Source organism: Chrysochloris asiatica, unplaced genomic scaffold (genome assembly GCF_000296735.1).
Source record: "Chrysochloris asiatica unplaced genomic scaffold, ChrAsi1.0 scaffold00054, whole genome shotgun sequence".
In the NCBI taxonomy this organism is placed as follows: Eukaryota; Metazoa; Chordata; class Mammalia; order Afrosoricida; family Chrysochloridae; genus Chrysochloris; species Chrysochloris asiatica.
In genome coordinates this window covers 5449538-5473310 of record NW_006408572.1, presented here as the reverse complement: position 1 = coordinate 5473310, position 23773 = coordinate 5449538, and the positions used below count along the sequence as shown (strand labels likewise).

General features: G+C 38.7%; 1 protein-coding gene across 1 annotated transcript in view; it reads left to right on the top strand.

The window, feature by feature from the left end:
* Positions 1-23773, top strand: part of UBE2G1 (ubiquitin-conjugating enzyme E2G 1) — a 112988-nt gene that overhangs the window by 71980 nt on the left and 17235 nt on the right. Inside the window, exons 2-4 of the mRNA XM_006863279.1 lie at positions 1470-1572; positions 13564-13661; positions 22121-22299. Of these exons, the coding sequence (XP_006863341.1) occupies positions 1470-1572; positions 13564-13661; positions 22121-22299 (380 nt within the window). The remainder of the gene's footprint in view (positions 1-1469; positions 1573-13563; positions 13662-22120; positions 22300-23773) is intronic.

Below are 23773 nucleotides of genomic sequence, written 5' to 3'. Positions count from 1 at the left end.
ATAGCTCTCTGAGCTGTATTAGACTAACTTTCATCCTTAATTGCCTTGAGAATTACGAACTCTGAAATGCCCTTCCCACTTGCACAAAGGGGCTTTGAAAAGTTTGTGGAAAATGGAAATGAAAGATAATTTCCCCACAAACTTTCTGAAGCCTCTTCATGTGCTTTATCTCCATTTACCACTTTGAGTGTATCAACACTGAGCTCCCCTCATGGAGAAATCATTTGATACTTTCGTTAATGATGAGTATTTATATTTCACTATCATGATTTAGCCCTGGTGTGGCGCTGTAGGATAAGCATTGGGCCCACAAGATTGGTTTGAACTGCATGGTCAGTGGTTCAAACTCACCAGCTGCTTCTCAGAAATCCTATAGAGATGACTCGAAAGCACTCCACAACAGCAGTCATTATTGTGGGAGTGCTGTGAGTACGATAAGAGCTGGACTGCCAACCACCAAGGGAGAAAGATGAGACTGTCTGCTCCCACAGAGATAAACAGCCCCATGAACCCTATACAGGGCGGATAGGAGTTGGAACTACCTCCGTGACACTTAGCAACAAAACACACACACACACAGACAAATATATACCAGCTGATATATACCAGCTGTGTGTTTAAATGTATGCCCTTCATAGAAGGCCAATGATACTTTAGTAAAACTGTTGAATAATCCTCATGATTTTTATCTGCCTAGCATCAGTCACTCATTATTTACTAATCTCTGTGTCTCACTACAGCAACGGCAGACCTCCATACTCCTGAGCCGCCTCCTCTTCACAATTACTAGTCTCTAGCCTGTGCTCTCTTCTCCATTCCAATCATCTTTCGTCTACACCAGATGCCACTGCCATTCCTGTAGGCACCAACTGTTTTTAAGCCACTCCTGTGTGTTGGAATGTATAGCCTCAGAGGAGTCAGCTCTTTGTGCTCAGAGTCTAATGGGAATACATGGGCACTAACTAGACATTTATCTTCAGGACAAATGAGGGTACATCAAAACTATGAGATATACAAACAGATACTAATATAAATGCAGAGGGTGGGTGGGTAAGCCCAGCAGGTTCCAATAAAAGGTATTATTAGGCACTCTGTCAGGGTTTCTTTAAGTATTCTGTACAGCATACAGCATGAGAATTACCACAAGTACTGATTTAATTTCTGGTCAGAATCTCTGAGGGATGGACCTCGGTATCTGTAATTTCACAGGCTCTTGTAAAGGCCACTATAAAGGCTACCCAAAACAGTAAGAACCTGCCTGAAAACCAGGGTATAAGTGAGCAGTAGCAGTGAATTTGCTCGAGCATTTGCTTTATCTGTGACTTTCTCATTTTATAGAATTGGGGATGTTTTGACCATCAAGTAGTATTTTGTCTCCCAAAGTGTATCAGTTGAATGCTTTAGAATTTATAATGTTAGGTGAAAATTATATGACTAAAAGTTTTGATCAAAATTTTCTTTATCCACAGAACTCAACAAAAACCCAGTGGAAGGCTTTTCAGCAGGTTTAATAGATGACAATGATCTTTATCGATGGGAAGTTCTAATTATTGGTCCTCCGGACACACTTTAGTAAGTATAATAGACTTGGCATTTTAAAAGTAGAGCTCTTTTAATTAATTGAAACGAACTATCTTGGCAAATTGAAATAATTACAAAAACAACAACAACAAAACTGTTCAGTAACTTTTAAACTAAATTTGATTATGTGTAGGGCTTTTGTAGTCTGCTTTAAGCTCTAATGTGTAAAACCTGTTTCTTTACTAAATACATAGTCTCTAATACTTGGAATAAAGTTATTACAGAAAAGATAGGTTTATATATTATTGTGTGAAATGAGTGAAGGTTTTCAGAAACGAACATCTCTTTTGTATTCAACAAATTACATACTTTGTTTCATCTCAATGATTGTAATCCCTTCCATGCAACAATAGTTACCCTACTCCTCCCTGTGATTCCTGTTTCCATTAGAAAAGTTATTTTTTAAGGTAAGGTTATATGTATCTTTTGGAAAAACTTGTACATCCCAGAAGTTAGGAGATTAGTTTGGGTTAATAGGCCAATATAGAAGAAAATGCCATTGAAATATTTCTCTCTTCCTCCCTTTTCTTGTTGTCTACTGTACCTTGACCTCCAAATGGAACACTTAACTTTATAGCTTAAGCCTTCTTAGCACTATGTCATTTAATTAAAGCTTACCCACTGCCATGGGGTCCATTCTGACTCATGAGTAGCACTGCCCCATAGGGTTTCCAAGGCTGTCAGGCTCTAGGGAAGTGGGCTGCTTCATCTTTCTCCCTTGGAGTCAATAGGTGGGTTCAAAGTGCTGGCTTTTTGTTAACAGCCAATTGCTTTAACTACTGTTAAACACCAAGTTTACCTAATTAAAGCATAGCATTACAGATTGATTTTCATGCAGAGCACACTGTATGTCTTACTGGAAGAAGTGTAAAAATCATCTACGAGGAGGCTTCAAAAAGTTTGTGAACAAATTGAATGGAATTTTCTCACGAAGTTTTAGAAACCCCTTCATATTTTAGAAGTTTTCTGATTGGGTGGGGTGGGGGTTGGGTTCCTGCAGAATACGGATCAGAATCAAGGTATTCTGACCTTACAATAAACTATCTCAGTTTTGTACAAATAGGTTATGTTATATGATTTTTGCAAGGAGCTCTGGTAGTTAGTATAGTGGTTAAGAGTCTGGCTGCTAACCTCAAGGTCAGCAGTTCGAAACTACCAGCTGTTCCACGGGAGAAAGATAAGGCTTTCTGCTCCTGTAAAGAAAGATTTACAGCCTCAGAAACCCGATGCAGGGTTGCTATGAGTTGGAACTGACTCCATAGCACACTACCACTACCACAGAGGGTTTTGCAGACAACTTGGCAAAGCCATGAATACTGGTTTTCTCTATGTGCTATGTGCATTATAAGGAATCCTGGTGTGGCACTGAGGGTTAACGCACTGGATTGCAAAGTTGGTTTGAATCACAAGGTCTGAGGCTCAAGCTCACCATCCGCTCCTTGGAGACCCAATGCAGGATCACTATGGGCTGGAAACACTCCACAGCACTTAATTAATTAATAGTTCCCCCTTCCCCAATTGATAAAGTCGTTGCAATGTAAAATAATGTTACAACTGACTGTTGTGTGTTGTTAAGAGCCATGAGTGTTCTCACGTTCTCACTCTTAGTGACCCGGTGTAGGGTTTGAGTGCCGAGGTTGCTGGGTTTAAACTGTAGACTGTGTAGTTAGTAGTCCAGTGATTACAGTGCCATACCAGGACTCCTTTAACTGACTCTCAGTTGTTAAATCAATGATTCAAATGTAGACAACAGAATGTAGTGATACAAAAGAACAATAGAAAAGAAGAAATGAAATTTCTTAAATATTTCATGTAAAATATTTTTTGATTCAGAGAGTCTTTATTTTCTGCCCAGATTGTTTGTAGACCACTTTCTTTTACTAGATTAATCCCACCAGGAGTCCTGGTGAGGTAAGCCCTAGAATGCTAACCCTACAGTCAACGAATGGTTCAAACTTACCACTTAGTGCTCAGAAACGCTACACAGGGTCACTATGAGTCAGAACTGAGTCAATGGTACTTCACAACAACAATAATGGTTTATAAGAAGCATTATGATTTCCTCTTGTTAGTGACTAGTGTAAGTTATAAACTAGGAATATATTCTATATTTTTCATGGTAATTGAGCAAGTACAGATGGTGGGGGGTTGGGGGCTGGAGAGATAAAGTGGCTTTTTTCAAAGTCATACAATTGAGTGACAGAAGGGAAAGATGTAGATCTGAGTCTGCTTCTTGGGTACTACTGCCTCACTAAGCCTTGGTCTTCGATGACACTATCCAGGCAGAGGTTTGCATGCACCTAATTTATTTTAATGCTTTCTGGTTTTTAAGATGTTAGTTCCTGATTCACCACACTAAAATAAAAGATTGGACGGAGAAGAAAATACAGAGAGGTATGGGATGAACTGAAACCTAAGAGTGCTAGGCCGTGTTGTAGAGGTTTGCATTTTCCATAGTGTGTGAAAATGAGTTATGCTTTGTCACAATTATTGCCAGTCACATTTTTGCTGATGCATTTCCTAGTGGTATGTTTGCTTTAGCCATTGTTAAAAACTGAGATAAGTCAGTTGGTCATTCCATAGTGTTTAAGGTTTTTTGATAGATAATAGTAGCCTAGAGGCATTTATTCACAACCTTGCTGTTATTTTAAAGTAGGTTTCTAACCAAATTTTGCCATACCGACTTATATGTACAACCTGGTCTCTGAACCTGAAAATGTCCCTGTCTGTTCTCTAGGCTTTTCAACCACAGCAGATTGCATGAATGGTTTACTCAAGGACAACTCAGAAACATTCCACTAACATTCCTTAAGAGTATGAATGAGAGGAAGTCTCATGAATTGATGTTTGTATAGAAGATTGGGTAGGGATCCAGGCTTCAGCTTTATCTTTAAGGATCTAACTGGATTCTTAGATTTTTTTCATGTATTAATATAGAACATCTCTAAATATTATTTATTGTTAAGTGCCATCAAATAGGTTCTAACTCATAGTGACCATGTATAGGGATTCCAGGGAGCAGCTGGTGAATTTGGAGTGCCTGCCTTTCAGTTAGCAGTCCAGTGCTTACCTTAGAGCGCCACACCAGAACTCCATTATTAGCTGCTTTCATTTCCTACCACTAGTTGGCCAGTTTCGTGTATTGTGGTGACTTTGTGTTACTGTAATATTGGAAGTTATGCCACTGATGTTTCAAATACAAAATAGTCTCCAGTGGTAGATACAGTTCATTGGAGCTTCCAGACTAAGTCAGACTAGGAAGAAGGACTAAGGGATTAGCCATGGAAAACCATTTGAATGGCAGCAGAACATTTGTCTGATAAGGTGCCAGAAGATGAGCCCCCTCAGGTTGGAAAGCATTCAAAATATGACAGGAAGAGCTGTCTCAAGGTAAAGTTGACTATATGGGTGCATGGAGCAAAGCTTTCATGACCTTCATTTGCTAATGAAGACACAATTCAGAATGAGAGAAGACTGCTGCAAAATCCATTAATAATCAAACATGGAATGTATGAAGTATGAATCTAGGAAAATTGGAAGACAAAAATGAAATGAAACAATTGCGTGGGGCAAGATCTGTTTCAAAAGGCCTCAAAGATGCACCAAGACATGCTCTTTTCACTGGTCTCATATGCATGTGAAAGGAGCTCTGGTAGCTTAGTGGGTCAGCAGTTGGAATCTATCAGTCCCTCAAGATGAGCTTTACATCCTAGGAAACCCTTTGTGGGGTTGCTATGAGTCATAACCAACTCCATGGCACACAACAACCCACCACCACCATCACCAACCACCACTACCACCGCATGCATATGAAAGGTGCATAATGAATAAGGAAGACCAAAAAAGAATGCTTTTAAACTATGGTGTTAGCAAAGAATATTGACATTAATATGGATTGCTAGAATAAACAAATCTGATCTTTCTTAGAAGAAGTACAACCAGAAATGCTCGTTAGAAGCAAGGATAGGGAGACTTCATCACATTTACCTTGTACATGTTTCCAGGAGGGACTAGTCCCTCAAGAAGAACGTCATGCTTAGTAAAGTACAGAGTAGAGCAAAAGAGGAAGACTGTCAATGGGGGATGGATTCATACATAGCAACAAACAGTGAGGACGGCACAGTTCTGGGCAGTGTTTGGTTCTGTTGTGCACACGACAGCTATAAGTCGGAAGTGACTCAGTGACACCTAACAACTCTATTTTTATTTTATGTCTTCAGTGTCCCCAAAGAGACCAATTTTTACTACATATCATGTTACTTAATAAGCCATTCTTTCACCAGTAAAATTTAATTTCTGGCATTCAGTAGACAATTGGTAATGTGTTACCTGTTGATTTGTGATAGGGGGATAGTAGCAGCATAAGGGGCAGCTTGCTGCCTCTGGAGCTTGTACTTGCTGGTCAGGAAACGCGTGGCTCCTTTCTTTCTCTCTCTGCCCTCCGGTTGCCAGTGCTGTAGCTTCATTAACTTCAGCACCTACCTATTTTTGACATACTGTGACTAATGAATCCTTAAAGTGGTTGACAAAACATTGTAATAACCCAACATTATTTGGAGTTTTTGTTACTGATTTTTTCTAAAGTTCACATGCCCAAAAATCACACAAAAAATTTTAAAGCCTTTAAAGGCGAGAGATTAAGATTTATTTAGCCTAGATTTTTCTTCTTTTCACTTTCTTACATAGACTGCAAAAATTAAAGCAAGTACTTTGGAGCCCTGGTGTGGCTCTGTGGGTTAATGCACCAGACTGCAAAGCTGGTTGAACTGCAAGGTTGGTGGTTCAAGCTCACCTTGCATTTGTAGCTTTAACTTTTTCAGTTTGAGAAATGCTGAGCAATGTTATTCAGCTTTGGTATTCTAACTCCACTTCTCTCTACATTTGTCTTTGCAACAAAATAAAAAGATGTGTGTGCCTGTGTGTCTGTTTAGCCCCAGTGCTGCAGTGGTTAATCACTTCTTGGAAACCCTATCCAGGGTCACTGTGGGTCGGAACCGACTTGATGACACTTAACAAGTTTGGAATTGGCATTTACACTATTTCATTTAGTTCTCAAGTATTTTTTGAGCATTCTTACTTATTCTAGGTACTGGAAACATGTCCTTGAATTAGCTAATTATTGTTCCCAAAGAACTTGCATTTTAGTTGACAAACCTGATCACTGCATGGTCATTTAGCTTAGCAAACTTTGATGACATGTGTGGTGGTAATAAGTATAGAGTGCTATGAGAACTCTATGGAGTGTGACAGATTTTGAATGTTATCAGGAAATTTTTCTTAGAGGGAGAGATATCTAAAGTGGGAACTGAAGAGTTAGTATGTATTATATCAATTTGTATGCTTTTAGCTACAAATAACAGAAAATCTGATTTCAACTGGCTTAGAAAATTTGTCATCTTCAGCTTGGTAGCACAGTGGTTGTTGAGGCAGTAGTTTGGAGCATTTCAGAACATCATCCAAAGAAAGAACAGATGGATAGTCTCTTGTGTATTATGTTGTCCTTGGGGACAGTAGAGACCTTTTTTTTGTTTGCTTGTTTGTTTTCTTCTCCTGGAAACTCTTCAGCAGATTTTGCCTCTTCTCTGATTTGTCAGAATCAAGTCATTCCTCACCAGTATTGGTTGGCTTAGTTGAATTATTTTGGGATGGAACAGCATAGGGTTTTCAGTTATCAGCCACAGCATCTACACTTAGAATAAGAGTTATTAGAAAGAAAGATGGGCATCCTAATGTGGTCCTCCTCTACGATAAAGCACTGCACTGCTAGCTGCAAGATTGGTGGTTCAAACCCACCAGCCACTCCTCAGAAACCCTATGAAGGCTGCTATAGGTCAGAACCGAGTCAATGGCACTTAACAACAATGGACAGATATTGAAGTTCTGGTGTGGTACTGTGTCTACACTTAAACACTGATTTTAAATGTAGATATTGTGATTGATATGTACAAGGTCAGTGGTTCAAACTCACTAGCCGCTCCTCGGAAACCCTATACAGGATTGCTATGAATTGGAACCAATTCACCATCACTTAACAGTGACAACGAGACATTTTTGAATAGCATTCAACTTTGCAATGGCATTCAACTGTGTGGGATCATAACAAATTCTGGATAACATTGCAAAGAATTGGGACGTCTAGAACACTGAGGAAACTGTATATAGATTAAGGAGCAGTCATTAGAAAAGAACAAGCAAGAGGGTAATGAATAGTTCAAAATCAGGGAAAGTGTGTGTCCAGGTTGTATCCTGTCACCATACTTATTCAGTCTATATGCTAAGCATATAGTCTGAGAAGATGGATTATATAAAGAAGAATGTGACATCGGGATTGAAGGGAAACTCGTTAATAACCTGTGATACATAAATGGCACATGCTTGCTGGAAGTGAAGAGGACATGAAGTACTTACTAATGAAGATCACAGACTACAACCTTTAGTATGTATAGATTATACTTCTCAATGTGGGGGGACAAAAAAACCCAAAAACGAAAATCCTCTCAACTGAATATAAAAATAGCATCATGTTAAATGGAGAAAAGATAGATGTTGTCAGTGAATTCATTTTACTTGATTCCAGAAGAAATGCTCATGGAAGCAGCAGTCAAGAAATCAAAGGACACATTGCATTCGTCAGATCTGCTGCAAAAGACATCTTTGAAGTATTAAAGAGCAAATATGTCACTTAAAGGATCAAGTTGCACCTGACCCAAGCCATGGTATTTTCAGTGACATCGTGATGGTGGTAGTTATATGGAGTTGATTCTTACTCATAATGACCCTGTATAGGGTTTCTGAGGCTGTAAATCTTTATGGGAGCAGAAAGCCTCATGTTTCTCTTGAGGAACCTTTGGTAGTTTCGAACTGCTGACCGTGAGATTAGCAGCCCTACTCACAGCCACTATGCTACTGTACACATCATATACATGCAAAAGTCGGACAGTGAATAAGAGACTACAGAATTGATGCATTGAATTATGGTGTTGGACAGCCAGAAGAACAAACAGATCTCTTTTGGAAGAATTATGACCAGATTGCTCATTGGAAGTAATGATGTTGAGACTTCATCTCTCATACTTTAAATATATTATTAGGAAAACATCATGCATGGTAAAGTCAGCAAAAAAGAGGAACATTCCCAATGAAATGATTTCACACAATGGTAGCAACAGTGGGTCCAGCGCTTTGACCCATAGCGTCACTTCATAGAATGCTTAAAAACTGGATTTCAATACTAAGGAAGTTAATGGTGTTCTTAAAGGTCTTCATGATGATGGAGTGAGGAAGGTAGAAGTCATCTTGCAGTTGTTTAAAGAGTGCTATTGGGAGTGACTTATGTTTAAATGGAGCCCTGGTGATGCAGTGGTTAAAGTGCTTTGCTACAAATGGAAACGTCTGTGGTTTGAACCACTAGGCACATAACTGCCTGTTCGGAGACCTCAGAGAGGCTGGCAGTGGTTTAGCAAGAGATAATAGTAAGTTAATAATGGGGCAGATGGTGCCCAAACCTAAGTGATTATATTCGCCACATGTGTACATCATTTATATAATCATGGACTCCTGGTGGATAAGCACTGGACTGCTAACCACATGATCGGCGGTTCAAGCCTGCCAACGGCTCTTTGTTAACTCTATGTGTCGGCACCGACTCAACAGCAAGAGATCTCTAAGAGCTGGTGTGGTACTTTATCAATAGTCTTCTTTGACTTACTAGAGGGCACTCCATACTTTGCACATGATATAATCAATCACTGGTACCCTCAAGGTTACTCTACGACTGACAGATAGGTGCTCTCAGTGTTCGTTTCATCATGGCTCCTCCCTGTGTCTCCTGCTACCCTCTTCTTTCCTCTGCCAACCTCCCTTTACCTGTCTCATCACCCATGTTATCATGTGTCTATCCTCTAGCCCATGAGAAATAAAAACTTAAGGTAGAAACAGAAGTAGGCTTTAAGAGAAAGTTTAGGAAACCTGCCTATTCTGTATACTTATATATACCATTGGTGGTGTTGTTAAGTGCAATTAAGGCAGTTCCAGCTCATAGTGACCCTGTATAGGATTTCCAAGGAGCAGCTGGTGAGCTTGACCCTCTGGCCTTACAGTTCAAACCAACGTTGCAGTCCAGTGCATTAACCCTCCCTCACCGTCACTCCAGAACTCCAAGCAGAGTGATAGGATCTGACAAAATAGAATAACAGAAACTGATTCTTATAAGTTTTTTATAGTTTAAAAGAAAAACACTAAAGTTGGGGAAAGGGGAGTGGGGTGGGCATCTCATGACAGATACTTGAGCTAGGCTGAGTTTCCCAATCTTTTCAGATGTGAAACTTTGGGTTGCATACCTTTCCCCCCCCAAGAGACAAAATACATATACATTTCTTGATGTAACACAACTTGCTCTGTGACCTTTCACCTAAACTACTATTTTAAACAATGGTATAATGCAATAACTGTCTTTTGTGGTTTACTTATCTCACTTCAGGTTCACCCCCATTGTAAGATGAATTGGGAACACAGTTTTCTTTTGGCTATACTTAAGAATATGTGCCTTCACACAAAATCTATTCAGGAATGTTTGTGTAACTACTGTTTTAATCATAATGGGCAGATGACCTTCAATGAGTGAATGGTTAAATAAACTGTGCTGCATCCATATAATGGAATATGGTTCAATAATAAAGAATGAACTATTGCTACAAAAAAAAAAAAAAAAAGAGTATGTGCCACATTTTCTTTCTTTATCTGTGCATTGATGGGCACTTCACTTGTTTTGCTATTGGAAATGTTGTTAGGTGCAGTTTAGTCTATTTATTCCAGCCCATAGTGAACCCTGTACAGGGTTTCTGAGGAGCAGCTTGTTGGGTTTTAACCACCAACTTTGATAGATGGAAATCAATATCACCTCACCCCTGCTAAAATGGCACTGAGGTAAAAGCAGTAATCAGCCACTGTTAGAGATTTGCTGTTGAGAATCAATTGCATGCCTTTTAAACATCATTCTAGTAACTGTACTATTTGTGCCTGTTCATTACAAAGGTACTTCAAGAGTTCTTGGAAAAATGGAATTTAAAAATAATGCATTTTCCAACTAACTTTTTAAAGCTCTCTTACATAATGATTTATCTGGAGTGGGATTTAAACTCACGCCTCCAGGAGAGACTGGGACCTGAATGCAGTGCCTTAGACCACTTGCCCATCCTGATTGCAAGTTTGAACTACAAGGCCGGTGGTTCAAACTTACCAGCTACTCATTGGAAACTATGTACAGGGTCGTTATGGGTCAGGAGTGACTCTTTGGCACTTAACAACAACAACCTGCATAATAGAAGAAATGGTATTTTTAATTAATTGATACTTTTTAATAAACTCTCATTTGGCTTATCACAGTAGCATCTTGGTATATTCGGGTGGGAAATAGTGAATATATGGCATGTTCATATTTAATCTACAGTGCTTTGTGCCATGTGGGATTTTGGGTGTCTCTTTGTTTATTGAAAGTTTGCACCCACCAGTTGGATTTTCCTGAAATGAAAATAGGCTTTAAGAAAAAATAAAATAGGATTTCCATAGGATAAGTAGAAGGTAAGGAGGTGGTCCAAAGATCTCAGAAGAGCTGTAAGAAATAGCATGGCTTGTTCTGAGTGGGTGTTCAGAGAGCTGACTTAGCATTATCAAGGAATATAGCCTTACCAGTGGAGTAAAGTACACGAGCTTTGTAGCAGCTGGTTTTGATGCCCGTTGATGTAGAAGATTCTTGGCTATGTTTTGTATTTATGGCATTCAGACTTCTTTTTACCACAGCCATAATAAACAATATTTTACGTCATGGTCCATGTTTTCTATTCTATTTTTGTTTGTGTGTTTCTAAGAGAGAGAGAGAAAGCTTTGTTAGTGATTGATTTTGCAGGCTCAGTTTAAAAACTAGTCCATATAATTAATATACCCAAGATCAGTTTTGGCACTAGCTTACACATTTGGGATAATAGGTTCAGAAGATAAGCGTGGCTCTCATCAGTGTAATGCACACCGCACAATAGCTATTGCAGACTTAATTTTCCTTAAGCCTTATTGTTTTTTCCCCTTCAGTAGATAATCATGTACATTATGAAAAATCAGGGCAAAAGGCAGGCCTATATTAAATTTTTATGGCCAAGCCCTCATGGTGGTGTTGGGCGCCTTTGAGGTTGATTCAGACTCATTGATCCCCATGTGACAGTAGAACTGCCCTATAGAGTTTCCTAGTGGCACTGTAGGATCAGCACTGGACTGTGAAATCACAAGACTGGCAGTTCAAACCTGCCAGCTGCTCCTTGGAAACCCTGCATAGGGTAACTGTGAGTCAGGACTAACTAGAAAGCACTTCACAACAACAATCTTTAAGGAAGCTGATTGCCAAATCTTTCTCCGTTAGTGCTGCTGGATTGGAGTCCAAACCTCCAACCTTTCAGTTAGCAGTTGAGTGCTTAACTGTGTGCCACCAAGGCTCCTTTTTCTTTCCATTTCTATCTGATTGCTCAGTTCATCATCCCTTTCTAATAGATCTAGTCTTTGTACCAGCACCTAGTCTTAAGTCCAGAGGCCTTTCCTAAGTATTAAGGGGAGAACCTGGTGGTGTTACTGATCTACCTCTCTTTTATTAAACTTAATTGTCCCACTACAATCTCACTTCTAACTAGAAAGGGAAATAAAAAGTGTTTACTTATTAAAAATTCAAACTTTATTGAAATACAAAAAGCAGAAAGTATAAAAGATCCCATTATCCTACCCTCCAGAGTTACTGTCATTATGTGTTGGCTTCATGTGTCTAGACATTGTCTTTCTTTATATAAACATGCCCTCAAATTTTTTTCTGTAAGACAAATAGCCTTGTTTTCATGGATACTTTTTCCATTGAGCAATAGATTCCTCATATCTTTCCATGATAGTACTCAGTTTATTACTACTGATCTTTTTCTTATTAGAAATTTTCCTTCTGCCTCTAGAATGTAAACTCCATGGAACCACTAGTTTTTAATGTTTTTTTTTTTTTAACTGCTGTATCATATTACATGGAATAGTACTTAGCACATACTAGGTACTCAGTATATTTGATTAGTAAAGGACGCTGAAATTTTTCAATCCAAAAATGAGTTACTTTTAAATCCCATTTCCCCCTGATGTGAGTTTAAACCATGACCATATACTGTGCTCTAATGGAGCCTATATTGACTAGTAAAAGAATCAGATATGAGAATTACTGTTGTGATAAAGAAATTCAAAGTGGTCAGTGTGATAAAGTGGTTCGTTTAGTTTAGTTCAGGTAAAATTCTAAGGAGCTAATCAAGTTGAGTTCTGAATACTGCTCAGAAAATAGGGAAACGGGGTTATTTTAAACAGGAAACAGCTAGTACCAGGTTATGAGCTAGGAACATAGCACTTTTTGTTCCTTTTTTCTGACTTGATCACTTTGACTTTAGTAATTAATGTTATCGAACTTGTATTTTTCCCCCCTAATTCTTCAAAAACAGTTTCTGATTACATGGCAGTGTTCTGGAACTGTATACTGTCCAGTAACAGTTGTCAGTAGCCACATGTGGCTATTAAATTAAATATAATTAAAAATTCCATTTCTCAGTTGCAATAGACATATGTCATGTGGCTGTTATTCTTGTTAAGTAATATCAAGTTGGTTCTAACCCATGTGAACCCTGTGTATGGTTTCCAAGGAGCAGCTGGTGGGTTTGAACCACAAGCCTGTGGTTAGCAGTCCAGTGCTTATTCTACAGCTCCACAGCAAGACTCCATAGGCAATACCTTGTGAATTTCGTTCTTAGTGCAGTGAAGAGTGTGACAGTAATAATGTGGTCTGATCTGAATGTCTTCATTTACATGGCAGTTTATTCATTTTTAGTGTAAGCCCCACCACTCTTATTTTATGTTTGTTTTAATAATGGTTTACTTATAAACGGGCACTTACAGACAAGAACTTGTGTTTGTTTTTTCCAGTGAAGGTGGTGTTTTTAAGGCTCATCTCACTTTCCCAAAAGATTACCCCCTCCGGCCTCCTAAAATGAAATTCATTACCGAAATCTGGCATCCAAATGGTAAGTTCATGAAGTTTTCCTTTTTAATTTGTGAATATGATGTCCTGTTATGAAAGTGTTCAGGGTCAGTAAGAAAAATGTTGTTCTCAAAGAAATAGCATTGAAATTTTTTTGTACTGAGTTCATTGTGCACTTGACTTTATTCTGGATTCTTTAAAAGAGATGGAGTAATAGATCCTATGGGGGAAAGTGAGTTTTTATTTACTTAGTTTTTAGCACTTTTGTTTTTTGAGACTCAAATGGTGTTCCAAAACGGAGACAGAGTTTCGGGCTGGTATTCGGCATTAATGAAGCTCCTATGATTGAGGTGACAATTTCCAAGGACTAGGTGACTTAAGGAGCTCTGGTAGCGTATTGGTTATGAATCGCTCTGCAAACCGCAAGGGGCAGCATTTCAAAATTACCAGCAGTTCGCAGGAGAAAGATGAGGCTTTCTGCTCCCGTCACGATTTACAGCCTAGAAACCCTGTACAATCTCACCCTGTACAGGGTTTCCAAGGCTGTAAATCGTGACGGGAGCAGAAAGCCTCATCTTTCTCCATCATTCAACCTGGATTCTTGAATAATACATGTGAGAAGGCTTTAAAAAATTGTGGAAAAATTCTATTATCATGCCATTGTGTTTTTCCACACAACTTTTTACAGCACCTTCGTATTTCTTCATCTTAGCTTTTTATACTATTGATAGCTTTTTTTAAAAAAAAATAATAATCTTAGCTGTTAAGAAGGAATGCCCTACCTAACTCAGGGATTGATAGGGTCCAATGTAATGGCATGTGGTACTTTATAGACTTGTAAAGCATCCATTACAACTGTGCATGAAATGGTTACATTGACCCTTCCCCCCTTTTTTAAACCAAAGATAAGCTACTTTTTAAAATCCGCTTCTAGAAGAGAAATAGAACTAGATGAACCTACTTTATAGTTTTTAAACTCATTAACATAAAGTCCCCATTGCCTACAACAAAGTTCAAACCAGCCAAATTCACCATCCAAAATTCTGTTCAAGAATCATACTTTCTAAGAATCATTCCCTGATGACTCCCTCTTCTATGTTAGCCAGAAGTCAGGTCGACTAAGCATGCTTTTATACGTTGTGTCGCTGAGCTTTTGGCCTTGTTCATATGATAGTGCTTGAAAGGATTTCTTTCCTAACTATTTGGACTGTGTATAATTAATCAAAGTTGTGTTTTTAGGCTACTAATCCTGTTGTGGCACTGTAGGATAAACACTGGACTGGCAAGGTCGGGTTTAACTGTATGGTTGGCAGTTCAAACTCACCAGCCACTCCTCGGAAACCCTATTTATATAGAGTCACTATGAGTTGGAACCAACTCGATGACACTTAACAACCACAACATACTAATCCACATTCTGCTATTAATAGTCAAGATTTTTGGTTAAGGAAGAGAAACCCAATTATATTAGATTAAGACGGAATGAATGAACTGGAAAATAGGGAATATAATAATAGAACCCAATAACATAAAAAAGAGATGGAAATTTTGAGAAACTTCCACTGGTAAATGAAAAACTTTTGTGAACCCAAGGGACCCTACCTTATTTTATTGTATCTAAGACAGCAATGATCATAAAAGACATGAAATTCTTTTTTGTACCTTTAAGATGGGGAAAACTACCTCTGACAATATAATTGTGATGTAAGTGATGTAGGTATGTTTGGGAAGCATAGAAGAGTGTGTCAGGGAATGATTCTTAAAGAATGTGATTCTTCAACAGATTTTGGTTGACAATGCCTGATTTGAACTTTGTCCTTTAAGCAGTGGGGAATCATTACATTAATAGGTTTTAAACCGGTACAGTAGGTAGATTCATCTTGATTGTATTTCCCTTGTAGAAAGATTACATTCACGAAAGAAGGGATGGAAGATGAAGCAGAACGATAGCCAAGAGATAGAGCATTATTGTAACTGTTCTGAGTAAGAGAATGAAAGTTTGGAAAGCTTGAACTCTTAAGGGTAGTGGCAAGAAGGAAAATTTAGTTATTCTACCTGTTGACTACTAGACTAGATGTGACTATTATTGAGAGGAAGCAATTGATGATTGAGCATTTAAATAATAATTATAGATCATCTATGTGGCCAACTGAGTTTTGCTAAGTGTCAAGCCTATAGAATATGAAAACTCAAAAGGAAACAAAAAACCCCCAAAAGCATTGCTGTCATCAATTCCAACTCATAGCAGCCCTATAGGACAGAACAGAACTGCTCTATAGGGTCTCTGTCTGAGACTATAAATCTTTTTTTATTTTAAACGTTTTTATTGTGGATTGAGTGAAAGTTTACAGGGCATATCATCAGTTTTACATTCAACAAATCATACACCTTGTTTTTTCATTACATTGATTATAATCGCCTCCATGTACCATTAGTTAACAGTATTTCTCTCTATCCACTTCAGCATGTCCTTGCTACCTACCTGCAAAACACATTCGCTGTATCACACCAGTAGTACAAAAGTCTTAAATCAGCCCCAAGTCCAAAATCTCATCTTTGAAGCATTTTAATCAAATATAGATGAGACTTCAGGCATATTCCATCCTGGGGCAGAGTTCTTAGTCATCTGTGAACCTGTTAAATTTAGAATATACGGTAGCTGTGTCCTAAATTCAATGGTAGAACAGGTATGAGGTAGACATTTCCAGTACAAATGAGAGTGATTTATACTGGACAGTAAGCACAAAACAAAGCCCCAAACCCAGCAATACAGTTTACGTTAGCCCTTCTCTAATCTTTGGGACCATCTAGGCAACACCTTACAGACTCTGGGTGTTGCTCCCATCCTCTGAAGTGTGTATGGAGGTCCCTGACCCTGGGTTTCAACTCTGCCGTCCATGCCCTTTGACATAACAACTCTGATCCATTGGCTTTAGGTGGATGCATTCTTGTAGTCTGTTTGAGTGGTGACCCTTTTTCTTGCTCTGGTCAGTCTTACCCCCTCACCTTTGATGGCCGGTGCTTCTGGCATACGTTAAGGACAGAAGTTTCACACTCCAGAACTAAGTTGGTATACATCTGACTCTGAAACCTAGAAGGCTATGGCCCCACCCTTTCAGAATTGGGAGACTGTGACTCCTACGCTGTGAAGCTGAGAAAGGCCCTGCTCCTTCCATCTCCTTCCTACAGTTTTATGTCCAAGTTGTTCCAGGGATAGTCCTTTTCTTTTCTGGAAAGACAACACATGTAGTTCCTTTGGCCTCTTTCCTGCTTGTACAATTCTAAGAGACAGGCAGCACTCTCTCCTTTCATTCTTTTTCTACCCCCTTCAGCCTAAGCTGATGGGTTTTCTGCTGTGAGGGTAAGTTAGTCACAGGGTGAGCATCCTAGAACACATGCCCTTAGTTCCTAGTCTTAAATTTGTGTTTTCATTTTGCACAGTTCATTTTTAAGAGTATTTCTTTCCTTTTGCATTTTTACTATAAGCAGCAAGGAGAAACCACCTGGCCTCTTTAAGATTTTGCCTAGAAAACTCCTTAGTCAGATACTCAAGTTCATCACTTACAAGTTATTTGACAAGTGATTTGCCACTGCACAAAACGAATCATCTTTGTCCAATTACTTGTTCATCATTTTCTTTAAAGATCTCACCAGAAGCATATTTAACTTGCACATTTCTATCAGTAGTCTGTTGCTGTTGCCATATGTATTGTGAGGCCTTCTTCACCCACAGTTAAAGTCTCAGTGACCCTATAGAGTTGGAACTGGCTCTAAATCTAAAGCACTTAACAACAACAACAAAAGATAGTAAAGTCTCTCAACAGTTCTCATTTCCTTCTGCGTTCTCACCAGAATTACCGTTTATTTCCATAATTCTACCAACAGCTGTTCAAGGCAATCTAAGCCTTTAATATTGTTGTTAAGTGATATCGAGTTGGTTCTGACTCATAGCAACCCTATGTAGGGTTTCTGAGAAGTAGCTGGTGGGTTAGAACCATAGACCTTGAGATTCAAACTGACTTTGTGATTGGGTGCTTACCCTACAGTACCACACAAGGACTCTTCCAACCCCTATCTAATTACCAGTTCCAGAATTCCTTTCATGTTTTAGTTATCTGTTAGAGCAGCACCTCACTCTTTCAGTATCAAATTCTATCTTCGTTATCTAATGCTGCCATAACAGAAATACAAGTGCGTGGCTTTAATAATAAACAAATATGTTTTCTTACAGTTTAGGAGGCTAGCGGTCTAAAATTGGTATTGACCCTAGAAGAAGTTGTTTTCTATTTGCTGGCTTTGGAGGGAGATTCTTATCTCTTTGAGATCTGATCTTTCCCCATCTCTTCTTTAGCTTTCTTGTTTAATCTCTTTTATGTCTTATAAAAGGAGCTTTGGTAGTGTAGCGTTTACGAATTGGGCTACTAACCTCAAGGTCGGTAGTTCAAAACTACCAGCCATTCCTCAGGAGAAAGATGAGGTTTTCTGCTCCCGTAAAGATTGACAGCCTTGGAAACCCTGTGCAGGGTCACTATGAGTCGGAACCGAATCCACGGAACTTAACAACAGCAACAACAACAACATATAAGAGATTGACTCAAGACACATACTACACAAATCTTTCCTCATCTATATATAACAAGAACAGTATTTCCAGATAAGACTATAATTACAAGTTAAGATCTGTAAACATATTTACAGGGGACATAATTCAGTCCATAAAAGTAGATATATTGTTATTGTTAAGTACTGTTGAGTCAGTTCTGACCCAAAGCCACCCTGTATAGGCTGTCTGAGGAGTGGCTGGTGAGCTTGAACTGCTGACCTTGCAGTTCAAACTGACTTTGCAGTCTAGCGCATTAACCTACAGCGCCACACCAGGATGCCATAAAAGTAGATTTATATCCAAGAAAATTGAAAAACATATGTCTGTATAAATCTTGTACAAAAAATGTGGAAACAGCACAAATGTCTACCAACTGAATGAATATGCAAATATGGTGTATCTATATAATGAATATCTTTTGGCAATAAAAAGAAATTAAGAATTATTAACCTTGAAAGCATTATACTTGTGAGAGAAGACTGTTGTCACAAAAAAGAATATAGTGTATATTTCCATTGATATGAAATATCAAAAATATATATGTATAGAGATAGAAAGTACATTGTAATGATTATGGGATTTCTTTTTGGGGTGCAGAAAATAATCTAAAATTGATTATGGCAATGATTGTACAACTTGGTGAATGTACTTGTTGTTGTTAGTGTCGTCAAGTTGGCTCCGACCCATAGTGATCCTGTATAGGGTTTCTGAGGAGCCGCTGGTAAGCTTGAACCATGACCTTGTGGTTCAAACCATCTTTGCAGTCCAGCATATTAACCCATAGGGCCAGGGTCATACCAGGACTCCAGTGAACATACTAGAAACTACTAACTTATACATGTCAATGAGTGAATTGTGTGGTGTGTGAATTCTATCTCTATAAATCTGTTGTAAGTCTTACTATAAAACATTCTCATGAAACAAGAACTGTGACATGACTAGATCTATGCACATCCATGTTCATAACAGCCTATCAACGGAGTGATGGTGAGACAAACTTTGGTACATACATACAAGGGAATATTAGGTAATGATGAATTTGGAAAACACCTCACTACATGGAGGACCCTGGAAGACATCATGCTGAGTGAAATTAGTCAATCATAAAAGGACAAATATTGCATGAAGCCACTGTTGTAAAAAGTTAGGATTTTCTTGCAAAATGAAACCTCATTCTGTTTTGATTTGTTCTTTAATGTACTATAAAGATCAGTTTTATGTGGCTTGATGATGGTGGTGATGTGCTGTGGAGTCAGTTCCAACTCATAGTTACCCTATACAGGGTTAACGGGAGCTGACAGCCTCATCTTTGTCTTGTGGAATAGCTGGTGGTTTCAAACTGCTGACCTTGAGATTTGCAGCCTGATTCGTAACCACATTCAATCTTGGGCATGTTGTTCCTGAGGTGTACTTGCCATATCCAGTTAGGATGTTAGATAGACTAATCCAGACTCAGCAGTGAGCTCAGGGCCTTGGAAGTTATTGCCATCAAAAGATCAGGTAATACTGTGATACTGTGGTTGAATTAATTTACTTAGGGAAAAGATGGTTAATGTTGTAGGTTATTGTTGTGAAGTACCCTCAAGTCGATTCCATCCCATAGCGACCCCATATAGGGTTTCTGAGGAGCAGCTGGTGAGCTTGAACTGCCGATCCTGCAGTTTAAAGGGCTTTGCAGTCTGGCGCATTAACCCACAGTGCCACACCAGGACTCCATGTTGTAGATTAGAATAACATAAAATCAGACCAAGGAGAACGGTAACCAGGACGTGACTAAGAATGAAATGGCCGAAGACCCTGAGTCAAAAGAAGATGCAGAAGCCAAGGGGAGAGGAAAGTATGCTTGGGAACGTGTTGGCAACAGGACCAGTTATGGTTGGCCCAGAAAGGTAGATTTTAGATAAATACAAGTACCCAGGGGGAATGTATTACCCAGACCATTTGTGAGACAATTGCAGTGTCTTGGTGGTAGGAGCCAGAAGCAAGTTTCTTGCAAGGTAAAAGAGTATCCAAGTTATGAGAAAATCAAGAAGATGAGGATAAATCCATTTTCATACATTTACATGCATGGTTTCAGGAGAAAGGAGATAATTAGATGGATATGCATTCGGGTTAGGTTGGTTTTAAGTTGGAAGAGTTATCTTTTAAGTAATTGATGCTAAGAATAGTGGCTAATTATTTATGGGGAAATAGATTTAGAATGTTTTTAAACACCAATAGCAAAGTGAATTAAAAAACTAAATAGAATAAGAAGTTGCAAGGGATTTCAAAACAGTGGTGGTGGTGTTCCGGGGAGTCAGTGCTATCTCATAGCACCCCTGTGTAGGGTTTCCAAGGCTGTAAATCTTTTTGGAAGCAGAAAGCTTCCTCTTCTCCTGTAGAGCAGCTAGTAGATTCAAAATAGTAGTGAATATGAATTATTGGAAGGTTAGAGACAAGAATTTTATTTAAAATTTCAAAGCAATAGACATGAAAGGCTAAATAAAGAAGACTAAGGCGCTGTAGGATAAACACTGGAGTGCTAACTACATGGTTGGGGATTCAAATCTACCTGTCAATCTTTAGAAACCCTAGGCAAGGGTCACTGTGAGTTGGAACTGATTCGTCGGCACTTAATAATGGCAAGTGACTTTAATAAAGTCCTGGTGTTGTGGCACTATAGGAAAAGCATTGGATGCTAACTGCAGGGTTGGCAGTTCAGACCCACAAGCTGCTCCTCAGAAAAGCTACACAGGGTCACTATGAGTTGGAACTGATTCAACAGCAACAAAAACATCAACTTAATGCAATCAATATAAGATTCTTTACTGGATTTTGTATCAGAAAAGGAAACAGGTATTACTTATTAAGAACACTGCTGGGATACTGAAGTGAAAGGAAAAAGTAACAGTAAAATTAAATGGGAAAAATTAAGCAGCAATCTGGCAAAAAACTTGTCTAAATATTGAGTATGTGGTAGAGGATCAGAACAGACATTTCACCAAAGAGGAAATACATATGATTTATATACTTCATCAAGGAGTTCTGATGGCCCAGTGGCTGAGTGCTCAGCTGGTAACTAAGGTTGATTGTAGAGCCAACCCACCACTCTCTAGGAGAAAGATGTGCCACTTTGTGTCTGTAAAGATGTATAGCCTTAAAGCATATGGGGTTTGTTTTTTGGAATATACCGTTTCAAGGTAAGACGTGAGTATAGTAGGTACTTTTAACATGTGTTTAATTTAACTACTCATGTGACTATTTGTTTTTTGAATATAAAAATAGATACTGTATATAGAATGAGGGTCTCATGAATGTCATTTATGTTCATGAATCTTCACTGGTAATATGTCATCTTCCTTTTGTGAATCTGAGTGTATCCCTTTCCAGAAAATATAAATTTGCCTTTATGTGGTTTTAAAAATTGAGTTGGGAAACTAGGAAACCATTAAATACAAACTCAGTTTCTAGTATTTTTGGACCATATATACTTTCTGCTTATAAAGACAGATCCAATAGTTGACATTTATTCATTTACATTATGAGAAGGAGGCTTCAGAAACGTAATGGAAAAATTCTATTACCTTTTCATTCCATTTTTCCTTGAAACTTTTTGAAGTCCCTTGGTATTTACTGGGCACCATCTACATGCTATGTATCTTGAAGTGTTAACTCAGATGAAAAAGATGCTTACAGTCCCATTGGACTTGTCAGCTGAATCCTGTGTATTTGATGAAATCTATGGTGTCCTAAGAGGTCTCCATAGCAGATTCTCTTTCAGAAAATGACATTTTAAATATTTCCACAGATACAATGTATCTGTAATAATGTAATAAGGATTACATTTGTAATAGATATTTTATGTACAACTAAATTAGTGACATTTTAAACAACAGGACTTTTATTCTATAATTTTGCAGTTGATAAAAATGGTGATGTGTGCATTTCTATTCTTCATGAGCCTGGGGAAGATAAGTATGGTTACGAGAAGCCAGAGGAACGCTGGCTCCCCATCCACACCGTGGAAACCATCATGATTAGTGTCATTTCTATGCTGGCAGACCCTAACGGAGACTCACCTGCTAATGTCGACGCTGCGGTAAGGTGACCCCATGCACACTGCCTCAGATCTATAGAAAAGTTGGGTTAGTTAAACTCCTCCCCTATACCTTCACCTAGATTCACTAATCATAGAGACTTTGTCATTTTGGGGGAGATAAACAGTGGACTGCAGGGTTGGTTTGAATTGCAAGGTAGGCAGCTCAAACTCAACCAGCCCCTCCTCAGAAACACTATACAGGCTTGCTGTGTTGTTTTGTGTAAGTATAATACAGCCAGTCATTGATAGGGTACTATTATTGAATATGCATAGTTCATATATACATTTCTCTTACATTTTTTATAGCTTCCCGTGTTTTGTTTTTGTTAAGTCCAGAGTGTAGTCCAGGAACATGTACTAAACTTTGTATTTATGTTTCATTAGTGTTTCTTTAAATAGTTCCTCATCATTCTCCCCTTCTTTTGAATAAACCCTTTTTTCTAATTCTTATTCTTAGAGCTTTTTTTGGTGTGTTATCAAAGGGAACAGATTAAATTCACCTTCACCTCCCCCCCCCCCTTGGGTTAATTCCAAGCCTACTCTATAAAAACATTGTGTGAGATCTTATATGTAGAAAAAAATTGTAGAATGTATTTCTTTTTAAATGTGGCTTTGGGTTTTTTCTTTTAGTAATCTAATTTAACTAAAAACTGGCAGAAAACCACTTGAACTTCGTATTTAGTTATTAATCCAAACAGGCAAGGGAGAAAGGAAAATAACTACTTAAAAGTTCTATGAAATAATTTTGAGAGAGAACTAAGTGTGGTTGTTAGGTGCTATTGAGTCAGTTCTGACTCATAGCTAGCCTGTGTACAACAGAATGAAATGTTTGTTTGTGTAGTGGTAGGAATGTTAGAACCTGTCTGACTTAAAAGGGGGCTAGTGACTAGGCTCCGCCCCAAGCTGATTCCCATGTGTTGGAGGCACATCTCCACTCTCCTAACTTTGAATTTTTAATTCTGACGTAGCAGTCCCTCACGCAGCATTCCCGATTTCTCTGCTGGGCCACACACAACTCATAGGTAAGAGTTTTAAGTGGCCTATTAAGGAAGTAGCAGGGTACATCTTGAGATCAGGATTAGGAGAATGTAGGCAGTGTCAGGAGGCTCCTGTTAAAAGGCGACCACATCCGTCCCTTCTTTAGTGCACCACCACACTCAGCTCTACAGGTCTCCTCTTGGCCCCCTGGGACAGCTTTCTTGGCCCTGCTGTCTGTCACCACTGGCTCTATGGTGGGGTCCCTTCTGGCCCTATCACTGTCTTCAGTGTTTACAGCCCTTGAATGTGTTGTAGCTCTTTAAGGAGGTTCCTAGGTTCCTTGTCTTCTCTCTTTCCTTTCTTTTGTTTCTTCCTGCTATCTGTCTGTCTTAATGGAAAACTTCTGTGGGGTTGCCTGTACATGTATACACACTTCTTATCATCAAGGGCATGGCCCTTACACCAGGGCAATGAACTGACCAATTCACTGTTGGTA